This window comes from Squalius cephalus (genome assembly GCF_949319135.1).
Source record: "Squalius cephalus genome assembly, chromosome: 13".
Lineage (NCBI taxonomy): Eukaryota > Metazoa > Chordata > Actinopteri > Cypriniformes > Leuciscidae > Squalius > Squalius cephalus.
This window is the reverse complement of record NC_137134.1, coordinates 20,276,933-20,299,787: the sequence shown is the minus strand read 5'-3', so window position 1 is coordinate 20,299,787 and position 22,855 is coordinate 20,276,933. Positions and strand designations below refer to the sequence as shown.

At 36.5% G+C, this 22,855-nt stretch overlaps 1 protein-coding gene across 2 annotated transcripts in view; it reads right to left on the bottom strand.

The window, feature by feature from the left end:
• Positions 1-22,855, bottom strand: part of sbno2b (strawberry notch homolog 2b) — a 60,466-nt gene that overhangs the window by 25,007 nt on the left and 12,604 nt on the right. The window contains exons 1-4 of one of the 2 annotated variants that reach the window (XM_079890396.1): positions 15,672-15,853; positions 7,960-8,124; positions 6,886-6,965; positions 2,056-2,173 (exon numbers count right to left, since the gene is read on the bottom strand). In XM_079890396.1, the coding sequence (XP_079746522.1) occupies positions 2,056-2,173; positions 6,886-6,965; positions 7,960-8,061 (300 nt within the window). In that variant the 5' untranslated portion in view covers positions 8,062-8,124; positions 15,672-15,853. Of the gene's footprint in view, positions 1-2,055; positions 2,174-6,885; positions 6,966-7,959; positions 8,125-15,671; positions 15,854-22,855 lie in introns of those variants that run through there. The other variant, XM_079890397.1, reaches the window with a different exon arrangement.

Genomic DNA, 22,855 nt, shown 5'->3' with positions numbered 1-22,855 from the left:
TTATATTTAGAAAAATATTTACATGAAGAGCTCCCTTTTGCTGATATGGTTCTTTGGGGTTAAGGTTTCTCATTCTACACTCTTGCACTTTCAAAACATTGTTCTTTAGTGGCGATCCAGCGAAAAAATATTGCTTTCATTACAAAACACAGGGGATGTCATGCAACCTGTACAAGTGATGGATGAATTTGTGACAAAGTACCATAGAGTGCAACTGGACGCACTTGTAAGTTTATTTATTTTGTAAACTTACATGATAATATGGTTAGTTGGATTTTATATCGCATTTTTCATATATTTTTCATCTATCCAAAAAACTATACGTTTCAAGGGGTCATGACGTGAGAAATCAAATTTGCCTTGATCTTTTGACATATAATGGCTTGTTTCCACCGAGCGGTACGGTACAGTACAGTACGGTACGCAATTATTTCCGTTTTGATTGTCAGAAGTTGTGAATGGTACCAAAATACCGAACTGTACCTAGCACAGTAATCCGGTACTAAAGGGTGGAGCTAGACTTACTGGAGAACGTTGATTGGTTGACAGAGAATCATCACTCATCAACACAAGAGGCGCCATTTTTTAATATACAGTTGAAACACAATACCGTGAGAGTAACGTCGATCACTACTTTCCGGCATACACCACGCCTATCAAGTAAGGGTACTGTTGGCAGTGGAAACGCAAGGCGGATCAGGGTTTACCGTCACGAATCGCACTGTACTGTACCGCTCGGTGGAAACGAGCCGTAAGAGTTCCTTGTATCATTAAAACATCCTGTCTGCTCGCGTCTTACATCTTTTGCAGCATCTCGCGCATGACAGCATTCTAAAAACGCGGCGCTCAAGTTAAAATCAGTTCAACTTTTACAAAATGCGTCTCGAGACCTTGCGTTTTTTCCTCATTCAACTGCCAGCATCTCACGTTTTATAAAGATTTTATAAAGATTTTATAAAAATCCTGTAGAATGCGCGCTCAGCACCTCCACTACGGAATACGCGCGATCACAAATTTGAAAGTGAAAGTAAAACTCGAGCTCCCTGATGAGCGCAAATTAGGCTGCAAACAATAGCATAAGTCTCGTCACAGCCCTAGCAAATACATTTGCATATGCCTGACTTTAAATAAGAATAGACAAATAGTTACACATCATTGCACCATAGGCCCCGCCCACTGACGTTCAGTTGCTTAACGGCTGACATCGGGAACAAGCGGATGGTTTACTTTAACGATGTCGCGGATTGCGTCGGAGGATTATATGTTTGTTCGGAGCATTTTGTTTTGTAAATGATGCAGAGTTCGCAAAGAAACTTTTGTTGAAAAATTAAGCAGGCAGCTGGACTGGATCCGACAGCAGCAGCATCATAACTGTAAGTAAACAATTTTATAATGCATCGTCTGTAAATTACGGTTTTATATGGATAACATTTTTTAAAACATTTGCCCGCATGTAATAGCGAGTGGCCGTTGATACAGTTTCCTATGCAATGATGTTGGATAATCATTGAAAATTAAGATTGAATGAATAAAGATTGAAAATAATATTTTTTTTCGCATATACATTAGTTTTTTTGTGCAAAAAAATGTATCAATATTATAAGTTAACCTCAAGGAACATATTAAAATAAAAAAATCCATTTCATGAAATCCATTTTCCCTTTAAAGGAAATCAACTGTTAAAAAGACAAGTTTTCTTTATTATGTGAAATAATCTTGATCTCAATTTTGACCAAAATAGATATGCTTGATTATGGAAATAATCATAATCATGATTGTTTTACAGAAGCTAAAAAAACGTTATTTAGTAGCAAAAAAATGTTTTCCCTGTCTAATCCACTCAAACACAAAAAAGACAACAAAAAAGAAAAGATACTACAGATATTTAATTCTCAAACAGCCACGTAACAATATCCGCTCATCAATAACGAGTCTTTGTGAGATGACAAACAGAGTCTTCATCCCGTCTAGACGGCATTTCATCAGTTGTGAACGCAACACAAGGAGGATCAAAGCCTTTGAGATACGCCAACATCCCGAACAGCAGGGCCTTACCTGAGAGAGGTCTCCATTCCGAGAGAGATCTAGGGTGGGCAAGTCGAAGTCGAAGTCGCTGATGCCGTTGGGAAACAACTCCGTGAGCATGTCTGATGGGCCGTTGAAAAGGTGCTGCCTGAGAGAGACAAAATAAAAGAAAGAGCAGCATAAGGACATAGTTTCGTGATGGATCACGAGTAGAGTAAACAAAAAAGGAAGAAGGAAATTCACAGTTTTTTGTGTCATGAAAACAAGCACATCACATTCTGGTGACAGCAACGTGACCGAAAAAGTCAGGATGGGACATAAAAAAACATTTACACACACATAATGAGTAATGACTTGTGCACATTATAAACAAGTCGATATAAATGACACATTAAAAGACCTATTTAAAGAGACTAAAAATAAGTAAATGATGACTACATTTTCAATTTGGGTGAACTATGTGTTTAAAGTTAAGTTCACAAATGTGTATATTTGTATAGGCTTTAGATATCAGAGTGTCTCCACTAACGACATACCATCAGGTGACATTCATTCATTAACTACATTATGAGTCATGCACGTCATGTGACATTCACTTTCAGTTCTCTGTCTCTAACTTTTTCGGAAATCACCACATTACATTTCAGGAAGCTTAATTCCGAGGTGGATATTTTTGTTGCGTTGCTAGTTAGGATAATACATTTTAACTGTTTTGACAGCAAGCTGCCACTGGGAATATGTGACTTGATCAGAGAACAGAAACCTCTGCTCTTAAATGAGTTGATGTAGGATGAATTATGACAAAACACACACACACAAATACACATGCAGTGGCATGACACAACTTCCAACATCTGGGATTCAAAATTTCTAAATATACAGAATGGTATGGGATTTTGAACATATGTAAAAGAGGCATTATGATGCAAAATAAACAATTATTTAACAGTAATTAAATATAATATATTTAAAATGTATATTATTATTATTATTGTGCTGATTATAAAATTATTTTTTTTAATGATATTAAATTCTAAAAATAGAATTTAGAATATTAGCCCCCATTGTATGAATAATATACATATACACTATCGTTCAAGAGTTTAAGGTCAGTTGTGATTTCGAATGATTAGATGATTTAGAATGATTTCTGAAGGATCATGTGACACTGAGGACTTCAGTAATGATGCTGAAAATCATCTTAATGAATTAATTACATTAAAAATATTCAAATAAAAAAACAGTTATTTAAAATAACAATATTACGATTTTCACTGCATTTTTTATCAAATAAAAGCAGCCTTGGTGAGCAGAAGAGACTTCTTTCAAAAACATTTTAAAAAATCTTACCGACCCCAAACTTTGAATGGTAGTGTATGCATCATAATTTATCCAACCGAAATGGATGACACCTGCTGATACTATTAGTGTAGTTTTGTTATGTATTTTTGAATGAACACACACCAAAAGAATGTGTCTGGTGAATCTGAAATCAGTGAAATGGAATACGATGCAGTACCTAATGTGTGCAGGATTTGATTGCTCACACTGACTTGGCTACATTAACAGATAAACAGGTGAAAGATGTTGCATTTTGATAAAAGACTTTTCACACTTTGTTTGCATGTTTGGTTCGATTAAAATGAAACCTGGTGCGATTGCTCTGTTAGTGCGGTTCATCTGAATAAGTTGCGTCTCAGTCCAAGGACAAAAGGCATCTAAATGAACCAAAAATAGGACATGATGTCAGAAGATGAGACCCTAAAAAGGAGGGATGGTTCAAGCATACCGTTTTTTTCTCATCATATTTGCGTACGGCGTCAGAACCACGTCTCCTCACAGCAGATCTTCATTAATGTGTGACTCCTTTACACATCTTAAAAGCTCTTCACGAGTTCTCAGCTGGTCAAAATTTTGCTAAATCAGCAGGGTTTTTTTTGGTCTGCACCAAACGAACCAAGTGAACCGAACTACAAGTCTGAACACACTCTTAAAAACTAATATGGAACTACGTGACACTATAAAGTAAATATTATAATTCATTTTAATTACAAAACCAGCGAATTTGCAGTTCAGCGCATTTGTGTTCCTCAAATAAAATGGTCCATATTTAAATATCCTCAGACTCAAGAGGTTATATGGAAATCCCCTTCTTCTAATATTGCACCGCAAGCTTGGCACATCGATTCAGGCACATTCCATCAACACAATACAATTCACTCGGCACTAACCTCTGGAACACTGAACTCATCCCATAATGCCCCGTCTCTGTCTTGTGTAATCACATCCCTCTGAGAAAAATCACTTGTATCTGCAGCAAACGGTGGAGGGAAATGGACTGTAAAATAATTTTCAGGCTAGTAAATAAATGCTAATAAAGTATATAGTCTTTTGGTCTGATTATTTTAATGCTTTCAGACGGAGTGTGGCGGTCAGGTAAACAACATTCATCACCCAAGTCTAGACACCTTCATAGACTGACTATTCAACAACCACGTACACATTACGATATGCTGAACAGACTGTAAAACTATCCATCAATGCTTGTTATCATTGTGTTAAATTAAACATGGCACCAGAAGTATTATTTGAGACTGTAACAGCGAGATTCCAACTCGTCTATCACTGATTCAATTTTAATTATTATTTATTATTACCATTATTACTATTATTTGGTAGTTTTTTAAAATAATAATTATAATTCAAATTAATGTCAATAACAACGTTGTTATTATTATTATTATCAATATTATTATCATCAGTATCATAAATAGTTTTTATATTCATAATTATCTTTTTTTTATTAGCATTTTTAATAATTATAATTATTATAAATAATAATAATACCACCAATGGAAAAAAGTATTATTATTATTCATTATTTTATATATTATTATATTACTTTGAACAATGATGGAGCTATACTTGACCCATCTTCTGGGGTGTCTTCGTAGTAGCATATACAACAAAAAAACAACTCCTTATAAAAAAAACTAAATGTACTATTGTAGTAGTTATAAACAAATACAAAGAAAATAAAAATGTTGTCTTTATATGGAACTCAGTGTGCTTTTACTAAAATTGCTTGTTTTTTTTTCTTCCAGAAAGATGAGAGTGTCCACTAAATGCTGTGGGGATAGTTTGTAGCATGTAGTTGAAGCCTTGTACCAAACGGTATTGTTACACCCCTATGCATAGACACACACACACAATATTAATATTATACAATACAATATTAAAATATATTAAGTTATTCAAATGTATCAAATTATTATTAGTATTAATAACAATAATAGCAACAATAATAATAATATATTTGCTTCAATTGAAAAATATAATATAATAACAATGTTGTCTGAACTAAAAATAAGGTTTGAATCATCTGATTGACTATGACTCATTAAATTGGGAAAACTGGTGTCTTGCTCTGACTGGAAGAATGTAATATGAAGCATAAACTAATAACCATGAAGTTTGGTATTTTCCTATTCTGTCTACAAAAGCTGATGATAAAAAAAAGCCAAAGCACCATTAAAGGTTCTTCTCACATTGCTAGCGATGAAATTCTGTGAATGCATCAAGTTGTTTTTCCACCAAGGAGTGGGTGGACAGGATGTAGCACTGACGCTAGCATCAACCACAAACTTATTCTTTCTAAAACCGAGACCCTTATTTCGACGTTTTCAAACACATTGACCTTTGCACACATAGGGTTAGGCTCTCCTATCTCAGTTGCACACACATCTCATCTGTCTCTTTTCCCTGTGCCATATTTCTTCAACAAATCGCTACTGTGTGCTATAAATACAGAGAGAGGACTTCCCACAGTCTCTGTAAACAAAACACCCCTCCGTTCACGTGACCTCTGATGGCACTTGGATCACATGAAATGATCAGGCATAGCGACAACTCCCGAATCATAACACGTCATGGCGAATTGCATACATTCTTTGAGCTGTTTGCCAGACATTTCGATAGTAGCAAAAATAGTTATTTTTCAGAATGTTTAAAGATATTTTGTATACACACAATGAAAAACAACACTGTTCGGACTAAAAAAAAGAAAAGAAACATTTTTAAATGATCTTCTTTTGTGTTCCCCAGAAAGAATGAAAGAAAGTCAAACAGTTTTGAAAACTAAATGACACTTGATTTTCATTTTGGGCGAATGATTTCTTAAACAAAAGCCACGGAGTCTTTTGCGCAACTGGGCAACAAAGCAGATTTCTAGGATAAGTCATTATGGTGCCAAGGGCTTCACCACGTCGACTAAAGTTACAGACCCAGTCAGGTGATAAAGTTTCTATCATATGTCATGTCAAGTTCAGGGATGTTTTCACTTGCGTCTTATCGGGTCATGTAGATGTGAATGGACACGTTGTGACATTCTGTATCAAGCTTACGAATACAATACAGTTCTTTATTGTCAAAACCACAGCGTCAACTTGTAAAAGGTCTTCCCCTTTGGAAATGGCAGACATAATACAATGGCAACACGCTTTTCTTAAAGTCAACACCAAATGTCATTAGCAACTCACTTTACTTTCATAATCAGATGCATGTCAGAGTGAAACAATATACAAATGTAGGTTGGGATGATATGCGAGGGATTGATTGGATAGTAAAAAAAATTTGGCTTTAAACACCAAAAGTCATTTTATTCGAATTTGATGGAAGATTACGAAGACAAAAATGTTTTTTTTCCTCTGGAATAATGTGCACAATAACACCAGGAGCACGTGTTAAGAAAGTTAAGTTTTGGTTTCATGTTCACTTTTAGGTTTCCTCCAAGTTTGGAAAACACTTCAAGCCAAACATCCTTATCATGTATCATGATTAGACAGAAGTCTGGGTACTTACTGGTTTTCAGACTGCACAGGACAGGGCAAGCTGTAGGTTTGATGGGGGAAGCTCCAAGGGTTGTTAGCAAACACGTGGCTCTGAAATAGAGGAAGTGAAAGGTTTAGAGGCGAAAGTTTATGTGTTAGGTAGGAATGCACCAGTATTAGTTCTGGCCTTTACGATAAGCTAAAAATAAGTATATAAAACTATGATGTTATGGCTGATAATGTATAAATGGCTGATATGAAAAGGTTATACTAAAGTTCTAATAAAAAAAGATGGAAATTATGGCACATGCATTTTTACATGTAAATACTAAAGCTATTTTTAAAGGAAATTTACTAGAAAAACTAGCCTACACATAAAACTAAAACTAACAATCACCAAGTGAAAACTAAACTAAGAAGGAACGCACTGAAAATAAAACAGAAACTAAATCATAACCATTAAACTATTGAGAGGAGCCAAATGTAGCCTGCAAAAAATTGCGAGTCATTCTGTTTAAACCCAAAATGCGAGTCCACAGGAAACCCCCTTCATTTGCACAAATATTTACACTCGATGACATCACTGTACTCCAACACCACCCAAATATTTATCTTACAGTTCCTTTTTCCACTTTAAAACCATCTTTTTCTTTGATTTTTACTGAGTATTGTCACAATACAAGATTCACGATAACATAATTCGAACGAAACAGCAAGAAAAAGCATCACTTTATCAGAAATTGTGTCTACCAACTGTTAAAATGACTCTGCGACCACAAAGACGTCATTCTGAGTGTCACCCACATACACCAAATTCTTGAGGTTTCGCCAGATATAAGAATGAATGACCTTAGTTTTTGAAAAAGGAAACTAGTGATGAACATTATGATTATGAGTATTTGCTAGGTACAGTAGCTTAGAGTTTTGTCTTGCCACAAAAAATGTGCTGATCCTATACCAAGAGGGTGGTGTAGTGTTGTGGTTAACAATCTAGGCTGGTAACCAAAAGGTTGCTGGTTCGAACCTAGGTCATGTTTTTGATTGGTGCGACCACTTTCATACATTAAGACATGATGCTAAATGAAAGAGAGCTACTCTGAGTTACCATAGGGGGTGGCAGGACGAACCCCCCGGCATCCAGCTGTGGTCCATCCGAATGTGAGAAGCTGTGCCCGTCCATAGCAGGCGGAATTGAGAGCGATGGCATCAGACTGCAGTCTCGCACACCGTATAAACCTGAGTGATCCGGTCAATGTCTTCACACCATGACCTAACCACACAAACAAAGGAGACACGGCACGTCCATAATTGTGGAAAATCAAGCGGGAGAGCATAATGAATCAGTTATGCTGTCAGTGTAAAAACTCTGTGAGAAATACCCTCAAGCAGGAAGAAAGACTCAAATGACACAAATAGTCATCTGGAACAACACACACTGTTATTATCAATAGGTGAAATACACCTTAAAATAATCCATTAATGCTCTCCAAATACTGTGAATAGAGCTATTATCATCAACCAAACGAGCATAAAGGTTCACACGAAAACCTTTGTGAAGGCTTTCATTGATGAAGGCTTTCATTGACTATGCGACCTGAGACTTGTGTGGCTGCTCTTACGTACAAAAGGATAATATTTGAATAGAATTCATTGTGAAGATACAAAATTGAGACATGGAGCAGTTCAAATTAAGAGAACAAACATCTTGGTATCACATGAAGGGACAACAACTGAAATGCAAAGGAAATTCTCAGAAGCCTGAAGCACAAAACAACTTGTTTTTCTCGTTAGGAAGTAGATAATATGCCAGTGAACAGTTTGCATGTTAAGGCTGATAACCGAGATAAATGAATAATATTAAAATTCTATACTACTTTGTCTAAATAACTTAAACACTAAAAAACTACAAGTGCATTTAGCCATCACAACATATACAGTCAAGAAAAAGGATATTCATTTTGAGTATACTTACTATTAATACATATTTAACAGTGTTAGAAAATGATCACTGTTTTTAAAGATTACTGAAAAGAAAAGTTGAAAAAAGTCTAAGATTATGATATAATTTGTTTTTCTCTACAATAACGTGCACTGATACATCATGCACAATAAGTCCAGGGACGATCTATTAAGGAAGTAAACAAGATTATTTTAATTTCATGTTGTCTATAAAAACACTCCACAAACTCAGAGGTTGCATCCATATTTTTTCCCCAGTCAAATGCCTGGGCAGTCAATGCATCCCAGTAAGAGGAGGTGTCCATCTATCTAACCCCTTGCCACAAAGGACAATCAATACTGATTACTATTGAGTTGATGTCCTCTTCCAGTAAAACACCATTATCTTTACTGGAAGACAAGGGGGAAAAAAAAAAAGATGAGAAACCACCAAGGATAGATATTTTTATAGGACCGAAACGTTACGTACACTGGTTTTATTTGATAACATTCCAGAAAACTTATAAGAAACACATAAAAGGTCTACTAAAGGAAACAAACTGGGAAGTTGTAATGAAAGAGAAGGAAGCCTAAACGCCAATTGAAACCCGACATTATGCATCCTGATGCATGCAATGAGGCCACTATTTCAAATGTATAAAATAAAGCGTTAAAAAAAGAAATGAGAAGTTAGTATTAAAAGCAAGTTAGTGAAAAAGTCATCTAAAAGAACCTTTTTAAAAATAGGATAGGTTTAATAAAGAAAAATACATTATTGGAGAAGAATTGCTGCGTTGCGACTGATCATGTCGCAAACCTGACGTGGCATTCTGAATGTTTTGTATTTCAATAAAAGGATCCATTACTCAGGAGGAAACACTAAAAATAGGATGAAAATCAGCACTGGCAGTGACAAGGAGGGGGAATTCCTTCAAACAAGAAAGAAAATCCTTCGGTCTGGCTTTCAAAACCAACCGAGCTAAGAGAACTAAGGTTTCAGATCTGGACATAAAGTGCCCGTCTGATATTCGCATCGGAGGCTTGCAGATGGTGTGAATTACAAAAGCTAAGGTGATTATTCCGTGACCTCAGCGCATGAGACTCTTGCCTGTGGCGCGAGACCTGATGGATGCCTCACGCGGGTCCACTAATCTTCTCTGATCTCTCGCAATGGGATCTCTTGTCTTTCAGGGAATGGGAAGAAAAGGAAACATGCATAATGTAATGGGAAAAAAAGGCCTCAGGCTTGCGGCAAGGCATGGATCACCATCAGGGGTTTCCCATGTTTCCCTCAAGAGTTAGTTAAGGCCACCGCTCACATTCTGATGCGTCACGGTGAGCGGGAGCGCGTGGAAGTCATCCAGGAACGTGTGACTCCGGTAATCCGCTCATCCTTGTGAGCTTTCACACTTTTATCAGGGTTCACGATGTTCTTGGATCAGTGAACCTCATATGTTCTGATGAGTGAAATTATCTAGAAGGGAGGAACTCGTTCTGTAACAGTTTCTGCATATAATCAAGTAAGGAGAGATTGTGATTTAACACTGATTTAGGGGAGGTCAGCAAACATGGCAGTTTTCATCTTCTGTTTGCTTTATGTGGTCCGGTGCCAAAGCTGAGTTGTATCGCTGTGTCCTCGTTTGCTCTCTGTCTATCTCAGTCCTTCATCTCTGGGTAAAGGTCTTGTCAGGCGACTACGCTTGGAAGAGCCAAACGAGTGTTATCTGGCCACAGAGACTGACTTCAACGGGTCTCGCATGACAGGCTGGGAAAGCCGAGCTTGCGAGGGCAGACGATCCCGGGAGATAGAGGAAAATCATGCTGACACTTGTTTGGAAACAGTCGAAGCTAATGCAATTAGAGAAACAAACTAAGCATGCTAAGTGCGTCCAAACGTGTTTGCAATGGCAGAGCTAGACACATTGATTAAGGGATTAAATATTCAAGAGGGGAAAGAGTTACTCTGCTAGTGCCGTCACACGCAAAACATAGCACTGACATACACTACCGTTCAAAAATTTGGGGTCAACTTTTAAATTAATATTGTTATTCAGGAAGGATGCATTCATTTGATCAAAAGTGGCTATACGTTACAGATCGTTCCAGAGTTCTAAACACTCAAAATGACTCATTCAAAAGAAAACTATACGATTTAGGGTGTATTATAGAGTCTACCAAGCCTATATCTTTGTATAATCGCGATTACAGGCAATATTGTCTAGCTGGGTGGGACATTTAGTATTATCAAGCATCAGCAGGATGAATTTAATGAAGTCATTGTGAGTCATACCGGGCTTTCATTTCATTGAAGGAGAGAGCCATCTCAGAGGTTTACCGATGTCATTCAGGACCTACGATCAATGGAGGCTATTCAAATCTAAACCACGTTAAAAGGGATGTGCGTAGCTGGCGGCTTTATGAAGTCTTTTTCCAAAAGACTCAATGATTCATTTTGTTCAGCATATCGGCAACATTAAGCTAAATAATATATGATTGAAAATAAGAAGAAATGTGGGGTTGAAAATGACATGAGAGCAAATTGGAGCCACGGTCTAGTAGTAAATCTTCCAATATTAGTGAAGCTTTAGCTAAAAAAGGTCCATCTAATGTTTAGTTTAGAAGTTCTCAGGAATGTTTTTGGAATGTTTAGATGTTTATGGCATTAAAAATGGTCATGGAAACTCGAGCCACAAACTGTTTTCATGATTTGAATTAATATAAACATGAAAACAATCAAGATTCCTTGGGGAAGGTTTGAAGGATATCTGCATATAAAATAACCAAGGAAAAAACTTTTAGAAAACATAAAAAAAAACCATAACTTGTTCCTGGGGAACATTTGGAGAACATTTCCATAACCAAAAAACATTCTTAAAACATTAAAAGATGGCTGCAAAACAGAATGGTGCGGCACAATTTAAAAGAGCTTCTAACTTGTTGAAGAAAAATGAACCATCCATCAAAACTAAGTGTAGTTTGCAATATTAAATATTAGTTATATTTATTAGTGACAAAAACGACCAGTCATGAAAACCAAGAATACAGAAGCTGATCAACAACAATGGGACTCATGGATCTAACAAATGGCATGTTCATCTGAATATGCATTTGGATATGCTTAAAATAAACCTATGGGGGGGGACACAAACGTATGCTGCCTTTTCTTTCTCTCACTGGTCTATCCGCTGTCTTACTGGAACTTCAGTTGCCGCCCTCTTCCAGCACAACTCTGACCCAGTTGCAGAGGGTGACGCCTTTTCAATTCCCTCCAAACCCGAGCAACTCCGGTCAACCGAGGGCCTTCATTTCAGCCCGGGGTCACGAAACCAACACTGAACCGCACTCTGATCCGACTAAATGACAGAGCAAAGGCTGCGTCCAGAAAAACAAGCCACACGCACGTTCCTGGGGTGCCGTCAAAACCAAGAACAGCCCTAATTTGCTTCCGAAGGAAAAAAAGCATTACATAATATTACATAAACTGTAAAAAAAGACCCAAGGAAACCTAATAAAGATGTTTAATTCAGGGACGGATAACTAAAACTTCATCCTTGTACTATTTGTTCAAGAAGAAAACACTTTGCATTGGTAAAGTGTCAATGATCTTATACAGGAAAACAAGGGTTTCTTCACAGAGAAACTGATTGAGCGGTTAGTAATGGGAAAACTGGGGGCTGACAAACCACCACAAGATTTTTAAGCTAGTCTTTCTGACCACAGAACAATTCTCAACCTTTCTCAATAAAAGTGTCATGGGCACTTTTTGTTTCAATCAGAAAGAAATCATTCTGATTGATGAATCTTACATGTCCTAATTAAATGGATGACAAAAGGTTTAAACCGCCCCTTACAATCCGAATTAAATTTCAATCGGATTTGGCTAATTCATTCCGACTGACGTGGCTACATACGTGACTTATTTCCGACTGTGCTACTAGTTCGATTACAAATGGACTATTAGGATCCGTGTAAATGCAGCTTCTTTTTTCCTCTCGAAATAGGTTTCCCGTGACACAGCGCCCCTTCTGAAGACCAACCTATTACGTCAGGACTGACTTCGCAGGAACCCGATGGATCGGTAATCAGCAGATGTTACGATTGAAGACGCCATGTCTAGTTCTGACGTGATGTGCGTGCTCTTTCACTATCAGAGTGAAACATTCCTTGAATGCACATTCCATACGCACAATCAGCGTTCAGTAGAGGAACGGACGCCAGCGCTTCAATTGCATTCTACAGCAGGGGTTTTGACACAAACCCAGGTTATTATCGTTATTTAAGACTAAAATTATTAATTGTTAATTGAAATAAAGCTGGAATAAAATAAAATATACATTTATATATTATATATTTGTATAAAAATCTTAAACTAAACCCATCCATGTTCCTATAGCATTGTTCCCGCTCATTTCTGGGGTCCGCTTCATTGGAATTATCTGCACACACACATTGGATTTGGCACAAGTTTTACTTCCTGACGCAATCCGGCACTCACACACACTCTAACAGCCAATTTGGCATATCCAATCCACCTCACCTGCATGTCTTTGGACTGTGTGGGGGGAACCGGAGCACCCGGAGGAAACCCACACACGGGGAGAACATGCACGAACACTCAAGCTATAGGCTAATAGTCAAATAAAGGCTTGTGAAATAATCATCACCCACTGTTTGTGTAACCTGTTGGACTTGACCCAGCACCAATCATGCGCCCATGGCACTTCTTCACTAATTATACATGATAAACCATTACCTAAATTCCAGAAACTGAAAACTTGCGTTGATAGGGTAATATTAATATACCAAACACAGCCATGATGACATTACTACAGCAGCAATATTTGAAAAATAAAAAGCATTAATGATATTCAATAGAGGCCGAACAAGGGAAAACACTCGTCCAAGATAGCGAAACGGAAGAAGGAAGGGTTCATAGCCTGTGTCCCACCCAGACTACTATCTTGAGTAAAATCACTGCTAGAGAGCTTTGTACTACGAACTGGCTCTTTCAATTATATGGACAACTTTGAGCCAAAACTAACAAAGGAACAGATAATAAATACCGGTATCATGAACTAAAGTGCATTAAACTGTCACATTTTGATGGATTTGTTATTTATGGTTGAAAAAATGATGTGTAATTATTTGATTAATAAACAATTATTTTTTGCCTTCATTTTTACATTGTTTACACTTAGATGCCTCAGTCAGGAAGAGAGCAACTTTTTTTAATAGAATGAAAAATTTGATTTATTGGGTAATAATTCATCAGTTGTGCTGGATGACATGCATTTTCCCTTTTTTTATAAATAAAATAATATGAATCATTTCAGTTTCATGTGACAATCATCTATTCTTGCAGAAATAATTTAGGTTAAAAAAAAAGAACCAAGCAATGAAAAACAGAAATAACTATGGTGAAAAATCGCAAGTAAAATTATAAGTTGAACATGTTATTTTTAGAGTTTAGTTGGCATAACATATTTTTAATTTAATACATTTTAATGTATTTTTACTTTCATTTTTACAACTTTACAAAAAGTTTAAACATAAGGCACTGAAATGACAAAAAAACAAAACTTTTGTATACTTAAATTCCTTATTTGTCACTGATCCAGGAGTTTAAATGACATTAAAATGTCATAATACAAAAAAATCTAAATGATCCAAAAAGGCTTCAGTTTCAAGATATGTCTTGTCTTATCTTTTACATAGGATATTCTGTCTTTCCAAAACAAAACAAGGCCATAAATGCTTTTGTTTTTCCTTCCTGTAACCGTCTAGACCAAGTGATGTCAGCTTGCGTCATTTGTTGGAGAACAAGAGACTTCTAATTGAGCTTCTCTACACTCTGCTGGCAAAGAAAGATGAGGTTTGCGTGACTTCAGTTACACAATCCGCTGTGTACACCATTGTCATATCTGACCAACAAGGCTTATATCACCAGAATAAAGCAAGGCATAACTATCATAACTCACTTCTCCAAAAGGTTTTACTGAGAACGGATGACAGGCACCACCATGGTCCAAACACGTTTCCATGGAAGTGTTAGTTTGCATCAGAGCAATTCTGTGGAAATATTATAAATTCCCAGTAATGACTGGCAAATAATCAGAGAAGTGAAAGAGTTACAGTCAATTCTATGGGACAATTATGAAACACTACAATATACCAATGATTTATTAGTGGCCTGGGAAAAAAAAATCACTTGGATACCAAACTAAACAACAGGTTGATATATTTACTGTATAATATGAGTTCAGACAAGCCCAGCTCTAGCCTGAGGGGTTTACAACTCTTGGTTTCAATATCACTCATCCCTTATTAATAAACCCATTCCATCCATTAACTTAGAACCGTCACATTATTATTATGGAGGCTAGCTAGTGCATTAAAGACCCATTCAACATACTGACAACTTTCAACTTTAGGCTAACGTTAAACAAAGACAGAGAAAAGTTACTGACGTGAAAACAGAAAGTTCCTTTAACAGAAACTTGACAGTTAAGAGTCGAAATTAATAGTCAACATAAAAACAGTTATTTCACTCGTTCAAAACCTGTCTATTAGAGGTATTTACCTTTTCTTTTTTTTTACACTACGCAACAACTAAAACTTTTCTCGACCCAGTGACTCTTCAGCACTTCCGACATTAAAACTAACCAACTATTCGAACTAATACCATTATAAAACCACAAATACACAAAATAGCACAACACAGGAAAAATAATAGTCATTAAACTTGAAATAATTTGAAGTTTTCGTAACTGACAATCTGACTGCGCTACCCACACACTGCGCGTGCGCCAGACAAGTTGGACACCGGTACACAAACAACTCTGTTAACTCTGACAGGAACAGGACTTAAGACTTGCTTACTTGAATAAAAGCAGCTCTTGAATATATTTCCCAAGTCTTTTCCCTCGTTTGACGCCTTGAGAGTGGTGAAAAAGAGAATAGCCCTGGTTTTGTGGTGTTTTTTTTCTCAGCTCGTCACACTTGAAGCCATGTTGAACTGAAAGCCGATACTTCCGCGGCTGCTGATCTTCACGTCTGTGTCTGACTGTGAACGCAAGTCAACCCAACTAATGCGCGACGCGTCTGACTCGAACGTCAACGCCCAATCCGATGGCCAATCAAAGACGACGTGCTCGTTGCCGCGTAAAATGATTATGAAGCGAGCATTCTACTGTAGCGTTTGCGTCGCGTCTTTCGCTGGCAGAGGTATTATTAACAAGTGATGTAAAAAAAAAAGAAAAAAAAACCGGGGCCGTGTTTTGTAGTTAGATAGCCTCGAAGAAATATTCTATATACTTGCATGTTGTTTTAAAAATGTTTGAGAGTGTGTTTTACTTTGTTAGGTCTCATCCTTTTACAGTAGCCTATGTGGTATCATCTCTTCGTTTGTTGCGCGCCCTGGTGGATACATAGCTAAATTATATTTTTTGTCTCATATAGGCCTACTTTTTTTTTTGGTCTCATATCATAATATCATATAATATCACTTTATGACAGACTCAGGGTCAAAACAGAAAAAAAAACAAAAAAACAAGACAATCATAAAAGTAGACAGGTGTATAATATTACAAAGATATAACGATACGGCAGTGTCTCCAAAACTTGGATCATGCTAGGGTCAAGATTCTATTCTATTCTATTCTTAAATTAAAAAGTGTTTGACCTGCAGTGATTTGGTGTTTCAAGCAGATGTTTTTTACTAAAGCAATAGGATATGCTACTTGCATTATCAGTCTCGGAAAATATTTTCCTATTTAGCACCATGTAGACCATTTATGACGAAATCAAAAAAAGGCACATTTGTTTGGCTTGATTGATTTCCAATGCAGCAGACCTGCCAACTCTCACGCATTCAGCGTGAGACTCACGCAATTGACACTTTTCACACGCTCTCACGCCACCAGTGGTGGAGGAAGTACTGAATCTCAGTACTTATGTAAAAGTACAAATAACCAGAGACATATTTACTTTAGTAAAAGTAGAATTACCACAATGACAATCTTAAGTAAAAAGTAGCCTACCTGATTTTAAATGTAGGCTACTTTAAGTATTAAAAGTAAAAGTACTTGCATAACAATTTATTCTCTTAATGTAAATATTCTAATAATTAGGGTTGTAACGATATGCAATATGAAACCAAAATCGAAATTGAAGTTAACATTATAAAACACAGTGTAATTCCAACATTATGGACATGACATTTGCAGTAAAAACTTGAAATATAAATTCTCAGAAAATGCATTTAATACCAATATATTGAAACTGTTTATATATCCATACTCCCTTAATAAAGGAGTCCAGACATTAGAAAAATATCAGTCTACACATGCGTTTTATATTTAATATGAGGGAAATAGGCTACGCATGCATTACGGATGTGAGACAAAAAATCTTTAACTTTTAGGTGGCAAAATATTTTTTAGTAATTCTGTGAATTACACTGCGCAAACCAAAAGTAATACCACCAGATGAAGGAGGGTTGGCTCTCCACAGAACATAAAATATTTAATTTATTTTATTTTTCGTGTTCGCATTTATGAGGAAAAAACAATGTTACGGACGTGTCAGTTATCCGTTATGGACGTGACCGCTTTAAACCTTCACAGAGACCTCAAACAGAAAGCACAAAGCCTTTCTTTAAAGTGAATTTCATTTTGTATTAATTGTATCTCAATTTTAATCAATGTTTCATCAACCAATTGCCTGGATTTAATAAATAATAAGTAAATAGCCTATAGTAGACAATAGATAATCACAACACGGAGACGCCAGCGCATGAACTGGAGCTCGTCTCTAGCCTGGGTTTTCCCATGCTGCCTTGCGCGCAGCGCGATTTTATTCACGCTGCTAGGCAGCCTGGACACCATGGACCAGATTTTCCCCTCAAAAAAGGAACCAATCACAGAACGGGGAGGGAGCAGCAAGACGATGACGACGTCTATGCGACACACCGAAGCAGTTTGTTTATATCTATGGATCCAACATGGCATCAGACGCGAAGTTACCTTTCGATGCAGCCTTAGATAGTGTTCCAAGTAGTTTAGAATGCAAGTTTATTTCGTCTTCTTCCCCGTCCAATTTCTGTCGCTCTACATACGTCATCTGGTATAATTGAAATGATTGGCTATGATCTACGTACAGGCGCATTTGATAGACATTCGTAGCGCCCAATAAACGTCTCTGGGCATTCGTAAACCACGCCTCAAATACGAGAAAATGAACATGTGGTTCCCAGACCACGTCTCAATGAGAAGAGGTCTGACGTTAGCCAGGCTAGCTCGTCTCATAAATCAGCCCAAAACTCAGCGTAAGGTAGCGTACTTGCCTCACAGACCTGAGAAATATATCTATAGAAAGCTTGAAATGTCTACTTTTAAACAGAACATTTCAAAACCAAAGAAAACAGACTGCTCTCTGCTATGTAATCCGTATGAAATGTGCATTTCTCTCCGACGCGTTCACTACTGCGAAGATCAGCATCACCAACTTCATCTTTGCAGCAGACACTGACACAGAAAACAGTTGTTTATTAATAAACAATTAAAATGTCTCCTTGCTATATTTTACATATTCATAATCATTACTTTTGCCGGTTCTTTGTGACAGCTTTATGTGCTTTATTGGCAGCGCCACCCTTACATGTTACATGAACGCGTCACCACCGCATCAGCACCAAAAATATTTTTTGAGATTTTTTGAGACTTTGGAGATTTTTTTCATTCCCTGTTTTGGCAGGAGGAAAAACGGATCAGAAAATGTAACGAAACGTTGTAGTAATGTAGTGGAGTAGAAAGTATAATAATTGATGCAAAATGTAACAAAGTAAAAGTCAAAAGTATGCACTATTGATTCTACTTAAGTAAAGTACAGATACCTGAAAAATTTACTAGTAAGTATTTGTAATTCCTTACATTACACCACTGCACGCCACACATCCATTTTCTCACGCACAGAAAAATCGTGAAGCAAAGAGGACACGGAGACCGACACAGACTAGACAGAGCAGGTTACTTATGATATAAAAAAAAATCTCAGCTCTCAGATTCTGTCAATTTTATTACGAAATTCAAACAATAAATACCAATTTTGCCGCTTGTAAATGTGACGTGACAGATCCCTAGCGCCACGTGAACCGATCATCTCTACAAGCTAATAGTAAATAAACACAAATGAACACTGTTGAAAGACAGAACAACTTACCGAAATGTATATTCCTCATAATATCGATCAATAAGTGTTTTTCAACCGCGGAAAGGGGTCAATAAAACATCTGGAGAACAATTGTCACATAACAATTAAAGCCATTTAATTACCATAATATAGGCTATTGCACGTTAGTTGGCTAGAAAAAAGAGCTATAGAGAGTATTTTCCTAAATATGTGTACTATATTACATATTTATTATATTTTTACTTATATCATTAAATAAAGTTGTTATTAGAATAAAAAAACGCATTATATTTAATTTGAGTTATTTTTAACCTTAAATAATACTACCAGCTGATAGGGCTCTCTGTGTGTTTACAGCATTAGGTGAGTTTTTTTTTTTTTTTTTTACCTTATCTTGTGTACCTAATATTTATCCAAATGTTGTCACTAAACCTAATAAAATTCAGTTTAGTTACTAAAATGTTTTGACAATCACAATACACTTATTTGTCATTAATATGACTGGTAGAAATGTCCCAATTATCCTGAACCATATTTACTTACTAATTTCACATAACGTGATACAATCACACCTCTTTTTCATAGACAAAGAGAGAACTGTAAAAAGTGTAACTGAAGATATTTTGTGTGTTGCCACTTGCCAGTTGCACCTTGCTGTGATTGCCCCCGGCCTCATTTACACAATAAGTTAACTGAAAAGGAAGTATTGTTTGGAATGTACTCAGAAAAAGTAATGCTTATATTCTGGTAGTGCAAGAGAAAATGTTTGGCTAAACTTATTATCTCTCTTGATGTGTCTAAAAGCAAACAGAAACATTCTGCACTACAAAGAGATCAGGCAGACCAAACCGACATGAAGGGCAATTGTCAAAAAAAACCCAACCAGACAGAGAGAGATTAACAAGAAAGTTATTTTCTGAAGTCAGAACGTGGATGGCTATTGCAATGATTGCAATACATAAACTCTCTTTATACGAGTTGTGTGTAACTTCACTTGTACTCAGTTGTGATGCTTAGATTGTATAATTTTACTGACTTGAACTTTCAAACTTGTTCAGCAAAATGAGCTAATCTAAAAGTTCAATTAAATTCAATTTGATCTTATTCTTAATTAGGAAATCTTTACAGTGCATTCAAAGGTAAATTAAAAGAAACATTAATGTGGAGTCTTTCTTTAATTTTTACATGACAGGCACACAAATCATTCATGAACGTTCGTCACTGGTCTAGAAGGAAGCTTGAAGACAAAAGTTGAATTTAAGTTTCAATTATGTGAAAAAACCTGAATAACTGGAAAGAATTTGTGTGTGGCTGAGATTTTGAGTTCCTCTTCCTTGTTTCAGTTCAAATAAAAATCACTTTCCCATTCCACTGTTTGAGTCTATATAAATAAGTTTGTTTGATGAGTCTCACATCTTTTTTGTCTTTCCTGTTCATTAAGTATGGCTCCAGTGCACAGCAGTGTTCTACTTCAGGCGTTGTCTAGCTTCACAGGTGTTGCCGTGAAGGCTTACACCGACTTGGAAAAGCCAAAGGGTGATGAACTCACAAGGTTCCTACTCCAAGCCTCAACGCCACTGGATGTATATTATACTGTAATGCAAGGAAATATTTGTGAATAATTATGGACAAATTCTTTGATCCATTCTTTGATTATGATTGCACAAATGTAAAAGATGACATGCGCGGGAACAAGCCATACATCCGCCCTTTGGGGTGGAAACGCATTGCTTTGAAAGTCCTGGATAAGTATCCCGATGGAAATGCCTGGTTGGGCACGGATGGATGGAGGAGTGAGTCTGTGGAGGGTGAGTGGCCTGTGTCCTTTCATGGAACTGACATGTTTCGAGCTAAATCCATCATTGAATCCAATTACAAAGCAGGCCATAGAAAACGGTACGGAAGAGGGATTTATTCCACCTACGATATCAACGCGGCTGCTAGATACAGCAAGATATTTACATGTAAAGAAACCGGGAAGAGATACAAAGTCTTTTTTGCAGAACAGAATCAATCTGAAAATGATGAAAGTATGCAGAAGGCAGCAGGACAGCCAGACTGACTATTGGCTGATTGAGATTCCTCACGGCACTAATCGCGAAGATGAAAAAGCGATTGTAGAGAACGCGATTCGGCCTTATGGAATTCTGCTGAGAGAGGTGTGAGAGAGGGATTCTGACAATAGTCTCGTCAACCTTGAGGGGTTACATGTAAACATTTATTGCTTGTGGGATCATGATTATTAAAAATGTCATTCTGGTTATTTCACTTAATTAGCTGAAAGGATTTGTGCTTCATAAATTATGTGAGACATTAGTTTTCTTGTATGGTTTTAATTTGTGACAGAAACTGAAATTCAGGGTGAGGATTTAACATTTAATAAAATTACAATCTGTTAAAATGTTGCTGCTTAAACACAAACATGGGAAGTGGTGTATATATTATAGTTGATTTTTCTTGATTTTCCCTCTAGATAAATAAAAATGTCTGTCTAGAATATAGCCTATATCCTATATAGCCTATACTTCAATGAACAATACTAACCCAGACCCAGTCCCAGACTAAAATGCATGGTGGGCTGTTTTAACTGAAAACAACTTGCACTGACATATTTTAAAATATGGCAAATGTATAAAATCCTCTTAAATGTCACTAAAAGATGTCTGAAATAAAGATTTTAAAACTTAACATTTGTGTTGGACTACTTGCAATGAATGTGATGTTCGTTGTCGGAAGTTTTAGCCAGTGAATAGCGCAGGCTATTTTCCCTTACCAAAAGTGCAGGGGTCGATTGCTGTCTTTTCAAAACTGCGAAAAACTTTTTCTCCGAACTGTCTGTGAAACAGGACCTAAAAGTAATAAAACAGTGAAAACACCTCATGTTCATACTTCATGTAAACTATAGTGAATATTTCTCAGGTTTAGTTCACAGATAAAGTAAAAAAAATTGCCTGTGAAGCAAAATATCGCGATTTAACACCAGTGCATTAAATGTTTTTCATATACACTCTAAAAAATTAACTAATCGTGCTACTTGGTTACTTTTATGGAAGTATGCGTTGTGTTACTTTTGCATATTTTGTTCTCACCTGTGCTAGGCTTGCTTTTTTTTTTTTGTAACAAAAAAGTTCTATTTTTGGTAAATGTAAAGGCCCTTTCACAACAAAAATTGAAATGAATAAGCCTCAGGTTGAAGGAAATGCAAATTCACCACTGAGGGTGCAGCTCAAACAATCCTTTCAGCTCTGCTGCCATTCTGGATTGCATAAGAATAAGACACAAAAAATTAAACACAAAATACATTTTTGGATATTTAATTGTTTTTCATGTATTCAAAATGTATTATGAAGAACAAATCAATGCATGAAACAGTAACAATAATAGGTGACATAAACATATGAACTTATAATTAGTTAAATAAAATTACAACAAACATGTGTCATAACTTACCCCGGCCTGACATTTGTAAAAACACCCTTGTCCTGAGACAGTTCAATGATTCCATTCAAAATTGGACTCATAAAAAGTAGGCCTATTTAAATTTGAGGGTGTTTTGAGCTTGGACTTTTCACTTAAAACCATAGTTACTGCAGAAAAAAACCTTGTGGTAGCCTTTGCTTAAATTATGTCTAGCCTCTTAATCGAAGATTTTCTGCAAAAGAAACAAAAAGTGTCTAATGCAGTATGTGCAGAGATACCGTATACTGTAAATTTAAAGGGATAGTTCACCCCAAAATGAAAATTCTGTCAGTAATTACTCACCCTCATGTTGTTCCAACCGCGTAAGACTTTCGTTCATCTTCGGAACACAAATTAAGATATTTTTGATGAAATCTGAGAGCTGGCTCACTCCTTCATAGGCTTCTATGTAATCG